The sequence below is a fragment of the Spermophilus citellus genome, assembly GCF_964194105.1.
Source record: "Spermophilus citellus genome assembly, chromosome: 2".
In the NCBI taxonomy this organism is placed as follows: Eukaryota; Metazoa; Chordata; class Mammalia; order Rodentia; family Sciuridae; genus Spermophilus; species Spermophilus citellus.
Genome location: NC_138183.1, coordinates 80,531,583 through 80,539,367, shown reverse-complemented (window position 1 = coordinate 80,539,367; position 7,785 = coordinate 80,531,583). Strand labels below are relative to the sequence as shown.

General features: G+C 40.3%; 1 protein-coding gene across 1 annotated transcript in view; it reads left to right on the top strand.

Moving 5' to 3' along the window:
• The first annotated feature begins 2,327 nt into the window (after positions 1-2,327).
• LOC308642369 (phosphoserine aminotransferase-like) overlaps positions 2,328-7,785 on the top strand; it is a 28,269-nt gene continuing 22,811 nt past the window's right edge. Inside the window, 3 exon segments of the mRNA XM_081281247.1 lie at positions 2,328-2,460; positions 5,499-5,559; positions 6,810-6,879. Coding sequence (XP_081137373.1) covers positions 2,401-2,460; positions 5,499-5,559; positions 6,810-6,879 — 191 coding nt within the window. The 5' untranslated portion in view covers positions 2,328-2,400.

The window sequence follows — 7,785 nt, the reverse complement described above, 5'->3', positions numbered from 1 at the left end:
AAATAGATCCATTATTTATAAATTCATTCTTTCATTCAAGAAATCTCCATCATGAGTTTACCCTGGGCTAGGCACTGTTCTTGGTATATCAGGAAACCAAGAAGAAGAAAGTGCAACCCTCATAGAGCTTACATTTTACCAGACAGGCAATGCTTGTAATAAATGGACTAATGATATAGCATGTGAGGTGATTCATGCTTTGGAAAAAAGAAAAAGTTAGCAGGAATCAGGTGGACCAGTTGTGGAGAGGAAGGTTGTGGTTTAAAGAGGGTATTTGTGTTGAGATGTTTTACATGAAAGTCCAGTCAGGCATTGTGATGGGATATGGGGGTGGAGGATGACGAGACTTTCTTCACACACAAGAAGCTTTCAGTACAAAGAGAGACAAAACAAAACAAAACAAAACAAAACAAAACAAAACAAAACAAAAAAACCCAAACAAACAAACAAACAAAAACCAAAAAACCATGAGAAACCATCACAGTCATGCAGAGACTAAGGAGACATGGCAAGTCAATAGGATGTGGACCCCAGGACAGAATAAGGATATTAGGTTAAAAACTAAGGAAATCTATGGACTTAATACACCAATACTGGTTCATTAATCATAATAAATGTAGCATACCAACATGTGATGTTAATAGTGGGGGAAGCTGAGTGAGAGGTGCACATGGAAATTATGTGATGTCATCTCAATTTTACTATAAATCTAAAACTATTGGAATAAATTAAAGTCCACTAATAAAAAGACATGAAAAAATAAAATAAAATAGAGTGTATTTGTGCAGGCCTCATTGATTGGATGACAATTGTAAAGTGGAAAATTATTCTAAATACCAGAAGCTTCAGAAGGGCAGGTGCCATGCCTGACGTCTTCATTGCATGTAGTAGCAATGCACAATGTGTTGAGTTACAAATGAAAGCTAAATGACCAAATCTGAATGCATTTGTTTATGTTCTGGTTTACGAGAATAAAGAGCGGAAATTGTGGCTCTAAGAAAGTGGGATTTTAAATTTTTATTTATTTTTTTAAGTTGGGGTATTGTTATTTTGGCTGTGTGCAAAGAGATGAGGTGATGGGAAAACAGTTTTTATTTTATTTTTATTTCACATGGCATATTCCTACATCATTTAATGATTTTTAATGGTCATCATAGCACATCCTGCCACATTTAATCAACTTTGCCCCTCCCTTCTCCAATTTCATTTCTGCGATTAGATGGGATTACAAAAATGCCACTCCAAATTTCACTCAAAGACCTTGGGAAGATATTTTCGTAGCAAAAGAAGCTAAGATAAATTATGAAGTAGATGTAAAATTCACATTAAATGATGAAAGTCTGGACTTCAAAGGAACTCCTTTCTGCAGAGAAGAGGGCCTCCCTGTTTCAAATCTCCATGTGAGTCTCCACTGGAGTTCTTTCCAGAGGGGAACCTATGTGGAAAAATTTGAGTTGCGCTGGCTCTGTGCCGGGCTTGGCTCAGTGCCTCCTTCCTCTGGCTTGGTCTGTGGCTTCCGCTGTGTGTGACATTCCTATTAGTTATCTTCTCACGTTTCTGAACTCACAGTTGGCGCAACCCGAGAGAGAACGCCAGCCTCCAGCTCGTCCTTTCACAAAAAGGGAAAGGAGAATCAGTAACTTTAAAGGATTTGCTTGGGGGCATGCAGCCACCCACAGTCCTGGGACACCTCCATCCTTTCATCTTGCAGGAACTAGGGGTCCAAGTGCGGGTACAAAGAATCTTATCCACTCATCCCCCACCCCCGCACTTCCCTCCATTCTCGACTTTGCATCTTGGGTGTCTTGCCAGACTGAGTCTGGCAGTCGTGAGGGTGCTTAGAAAAGTTTGGTGAATTAATGACTGTTGTGGTTCTGGAACAAAAAGTTATCACAGCCCAGTCCAGAGGCTAGTGGAAGAGAGATGGGTGGATTAAGAGCGACTGATTTGCATCGCTTCTCCGGATCCGGCCCAGAAAGACAGGCTGGGTCGGAGTTGGGGTAGTGGAACCAAAGGAGGGTTCAGAGGCGCGAACACAGTTTGGTAGGACCAGCCTCTTCTCGCCGCCCACCGTCTTCAGAAGGCAGCTCAGCCAAGCCGGCCGGCTGGTGCAATCTCCCGAGCGCCTTGCATTGATCCAAAAGGGGGACGAAACACCGAAAGCGAGGAGCAACCGTAACCGTAAAGGGTTGGTGAATGAGACCAATGCGGACGCAAGCTTTCTAATGAGAACCAATCGGCACAGGGCTTGCGACAGCGGACCAATGGGGCGCCGGTTTGACGCTGGAAGAAGGCAGGGGCTTGGTGCCCGCGGCAGACTAGCAGGGCTGCTGTTAAGAGTCGCTGGTGTTCCACGCGGTCTGTCCTATCTAGCTGACTAGCTGCTCTCCTTGCTGCACCATGGACGCCCTGAAGCAAGTAATCAACTTCGGGCCCGGGCCCGCCAAACTGCCGCACTCGGTAAGACTCGGCGGCGTGCTTGGGAGTTAGCTCGAATTAGATCGCTCACCTGGGTGGTTTTGCATCCGTGCTCCGGGTGCCCAGATCCCGGCTTTCCAACGCGAGTCCCCCAACCTCTTTGCAACCTGCATGCATGAGGGGTTCAGGAGCTCTTGTGAGAAGGATTCTAGAAGAATGGATTTGGCAGAGGAAGCTCTTTGGGACATGTCTCTGCAGCTGTTCTTGGCTCTGACTGCAGCTCTCCTGCATGCAGATCCCGTGGCGGTGCCTTCTCCCCGACCCAACTGGACCAGGCGGGAAATGCGGCGCGGTAGAAAAGAAAAAGTTCTTATCTCGGCTGTGCTGCAATCCCTGGCAGTGTGCATGGAATGCATGACTGGGTACTGTGAGTGAATGATACAAGGGAATGAGCAGATAATAGATTTTGCATACTGCAGTGGTTCAGGATTTCTGAAGGGGATTGCAAACTGAGGGATCGCTTGCCCTCACCCCCAAACGTATTTAGTTCAGCCGTCGCTGGGAATACTGTAGTCAGAAATTAGATTTGAAAACCCCCTGGTTCCTGTCCTCCACAGAACTGACCCATTCTTTCTTCTCTCTGTTGTGTTTTTAAAACCTGCTTGTCCTCTAAATTAGGCATTCAATGATTCAAACTCTAGTAGCATTGGTCTGCTTTAGTCCAGTCTGTTCACTTTGTTCTGGAGCAAGTAGATTAGATTCCCCCCCCCCCCCCCCCCCCCCCCCCCCGGGCTACAACCACACGAAGTAAATGCAAGTGGAACTCAATTCTTGCCTCCCAGCCCCCAGCCAGGCTCTGGCCCCTCCCTTCTCACCACCCTCCCCACGAGCACCCTCCCCCAGCTCCATCAGCTGTGAAGAAGGCATTGTCTCTGATGTGCCTTGCACCCTTTGACAGGCTTCCGCCGCCTGTCTGATAATGTGCAGCAGCATGGGAGCGTAGCCAAGTATTTTACAATTATCTATTGTTGAACACTAGAAATGTCCCTGGGACAGAGCCTTCTCTGTGTGGTGGTAAGAACAGGGAATCTTACAATGTGAGAGAGGAAAGGAGATCTTGCTCTTCCTGGGCGCTCACAGTAGCTGAGAACAGAGCCCACCTGCAGCACTGGGGATTGAACCTGGCCCTGCACGTGCTAGGCATGTGCTCTTTCTCTGAGCTGCATCTCCAGCCCCCAGGGCTCATTTTTTTCTGTTACCATTGTTCATTTTCGCTGATAGAGCTATGGAAATAATTCCTGTAGTGCCCCTCATGCCCAGCTGTGTTTTAGAGTCTTCCAAGTATTTGTATCCCCCTGTTATTTGTTATGAAATTGATTATGGTGGCATTTGTCATAAATAATACACTTACTTATTAATTATTTTTCCTGAGAGGACTTTTTTTTTCCTTCTATTACCCTGTAACCTGGTGGGGCAGGTGCTGCTGCTTGGGTGTCTTCTTGATTTAGTTGAATTGTAAGAATTAGAAAAGTTTTCAACCTCTGTCACCATAGTGGAAAATATGTTTTACAAGATGATGAAGTACATGCATTATAATTATAATTATAATCTAAAAATATTAGGAAATAATATTTATCCTACTTGTGATAGACACTCTTTTTGTGTTCTATTCTGCTCTAGTTTGCTCTGTTTCCTTAAATAAATTAGTTGTGAACCACAAAAACTATTGCATTCTGCAGTTTGGAAAAAACCTCACTGCATTATAGGGGTGTGTTTGTGGGTGGGTGGGGGGTTTGGCTAGAAGTCTTTTTAAAAACTCCTTGTGATGATTTTAGAAACTTTTATAGTTGTATTTTTCAAGGAATGCTGTCTAGAAGAAAAATTTAAAGTCTTAAAGCAAATTCAAAGATGTTTCTGGGGATGGTGGTGTAGCTCAGGGGTAGAAGGCTTGCCTAACACTTGTTAAATGAGGCCCTGGGTTTAGTCCTCAACACCAAAAAAAGTAAAAATTAAAAAAAAAATAGTCTGGATTATTTTGTTTCTCTTTATTAAACAAAAGGATTCACATAAGTTTGTTTTTATTCTTTTTGGTTAACTGTACATATATATGGGGTAAGATTTTATCACCTGTGTACTCTGTGATCAAGTCAGTAATTTGATCAGCCAGTGCTAGCTAATAAGCATTCAACAATTCAAAACACAATAACACTTTCTTGAATCTCACCGTTGAGGCAGTCTTTGTGTAATTCTTATTAAAATATTTTTTCAGACAAGTTGCAGGTCAGCTTGTATTTTAATGATGTCTTCCTTATCTAACATCTTTTAAAGAAGTAATCTCCCATTTGGAGTCCACAAAGGGTCTCTTGTTCTTTGTGTTCATTTCTTAGAGCTTTTCATTTTCTCTGTATTTTTTGTTATGGAAATCCTCAATTCACTCAGGTTTAGAGAGAATAATGTAGTGAACTCCCAGGTACCCATCTATCAGCATTTTGCTAATCTTGTTTTAACACATTGAGATAACACCCCCAACCTCCTTCAAACCCAGGGCTTGGGATGAATCTTAATTTACAGCAGGTGCTTCCTTTTTTTTTTTTCTTTTTTTCTTTTCTTTTTCCCACCTTACCTGTCCTAATCTAAAAAAAAAAAAAAAAAAAAAAAAAAAAAAAAAAAAAAAAAAAGCCTGGAAAATTGATTTAACTGTATCTCTATAATTAGAGACTAATTGATTTTTTTGTTTGTTTGTTTGTTTCCTGGACCTAGAACTTTATGCATCCTGTACATTTAACTTTTAGGGAGTGGCAAATGAGGTTGTGGAGGGAACATTTTCTAGGGAATTGGTAAATTCATGTCTTTGGGAACGCATGTCTTAGCATCTATTTTGTTGCCTCATTTCAGGCTCAACTTGTGTGTAAGTTGCATTAGAAAAGCTCCTGTGGGAATGGGGAGGAGGAGGTTTGCCTGGGACAGAAGCCTGGGAATCTCACAGGCTTGTGTGTGGACTCCCTCTTCTTCTTCAGGTTCATATATACAGAGGGAAAGCTGTGTATAGCATATTGAAATCACTTTTTTTTTTCTTCCAGGTGTTGTTAGAGATTCAGAAAGAATTATTAGACTACAAAGGAGTGGGCATTAGTGTTCTTGGTAAGATTTGCTTTTGGATTCTGGTCCTGGTTTCAGAGGGAGTTAATTTATTAAATGCAGTCAGCCTAGAATTTCTACAGGTCTTCCCAATAGGCTTTTGTAGATACATTTTTAAACTTTAATAACTGTGTTTGCTAGGAACAGTTTTGAAGATGATATAAATGCTGGTGGGAGGCTTAGACATCTCAGCTTTCTGTTTCATGATTTTTTTTGGCTAATAACATAATCTGTGACCAGAAGACCCTGTACTTTTGCATAACAGTACCATCAAACATTTATAATTTCTTTAATTCAATTTAGAATTTTTGTTATACTTCAAGTACAAATTTACTAAAGTTTAAAAGTACACAAGCCTTCTATGAAGATTTTACACATTAGTAATTTTTTTTTTTTTTTTTTTTAGAAAGTGGGAGAGAGAGAATTTTAATATTTATTTTTTAGTTTTCAGCGGACACAACATCTTTGTTGGTACGTGGTGCTGAGGATCGAACCCGGGCCGCACGAATGCTAGGCGAGCGCGCTACCGCTTGAGCCACATCCCCAGCCCCCACATTAGTAATTTTATTGTTCAGTTTCTCTCCCCTGTGGTGTTGGGCAAGAGGACCTCTGAGTTCTAAAATCAGTTTTCTTTTATTTAATTTTTTTGTTTTGAAAGTTCCAAAGGCTACATGGTATGAAGAGACCATAGTGGGGGTTGGCTGGGGCTGGGGCTCAGTGGTAGAATGCTTGCCTAGCATGTGTGAGGCACTAGGCTCAATCCTCAGCACCTCAAAAAAATAAAATAAAGCTATTCTGTCCATCTACAACTAAGAAAAAAAAAAGAAAGAAAGAAAGAAAAAAAAAGAGACCATAGGGTTAACTGTACTGCTTATTTGTGTTAACTTATTTGTGTTCCTGTGGGTTTGAGACATATACTTAGATTTCTGTCAAGTGAAATCACAGCCTGGAATTTTGTGCTCTGTCCTAAAAAGAAACCAATGCCCGTGGATTCCTGTTTGTGAGAAAGATGTGGTATTCACAGTCTAATGAGAACCTAATGATGAGTTTAAGTGGCTTGTTCATTGCATGTGACTTGAAAAATCATTTTGCTTTGACTATAAGACTAAAATGTGCACGACTTGAAAATAAATTTGGATTATCCCCTACACTAAGTGAGCATGGGCCCACTATTTGAATGCAAAGTAACTGATATTTTTCTTTATTATTTTCTTGCCAATTTTGTAGACATTTTTGTTGTTTATCTTCCACAGAAATGAGTCACAGGTCATCAGATTTCGCCAAAATTATTAACAATGCAGAGAATCTTGTGCGGGAGTTGTTGTAAGTCTAAAAAAGGCCAAATTACTTTTGTTCAGTATTTCATAAACCTGGATGTCTGTTATATTATTTTCTATATTTTGTGTTTGTTCATAATATTCTACGATTAAAAACAAGCTTTTTAATCCCCTCCCAGATTCACTATTAGTACATAATGTTTCTTATGTGTTTTCCAGCCTGCATCCGTGTGTTATTTTTATTTTATACGTTATTTCCAAAGATGTGAAATATCTTGGAAAGATTTTTAGCATTGTGCCAGTTAAATTGGCTTGAAAAGGCCTTAAATGAGAAAGAAATGGTCACCTTTTTCAGCATAAATAACTATAATCTAGTTCAGGAATTCTTAAAGTGGAAGCTTTCTGCTATCTGTCAATTAATTACCTGGTTACGGGTTGATGTTAAACAGTTCAAGGCTCACCTGGATTTGCTGAGTCAGAATGTCTGGAGAAACTATTTGTAAGAGGATTTGGGGAAATTTAAGAGTTCTTAACTCCAGGTACTGCTCTGCCTTGATAATATTTAAAGGAGAGAAAGAAAGGTTTTAAATATGTAGATACAGTTGCATATACATATGGCTTTTTTTTTTTTTGCTTGGTGGGGAATGTGTTCTACTACTACAGCTATATCTCTAGCCCTAAAACCACGTTTTTTTTTTCCTGCTTACAAATATAATGCACATTTATGATAGAAAGTTCAGAAATAGACTGCAACTTATAAATTAAACTGAAATTATCTATAATCCCACCAGTCAGAGATAATCAACATTGAAGGTCTGTTCTGTTCTGACATCATCATTTTATTAAATTGTCCTGATTATTTCATAACTTTTTTTTTTTTTTTTTAATCTTTTGGTACTAAGGATTGAAGCCAGGGGTATTTTACTACTGAGCTACATTCCCAGCCCCTTTG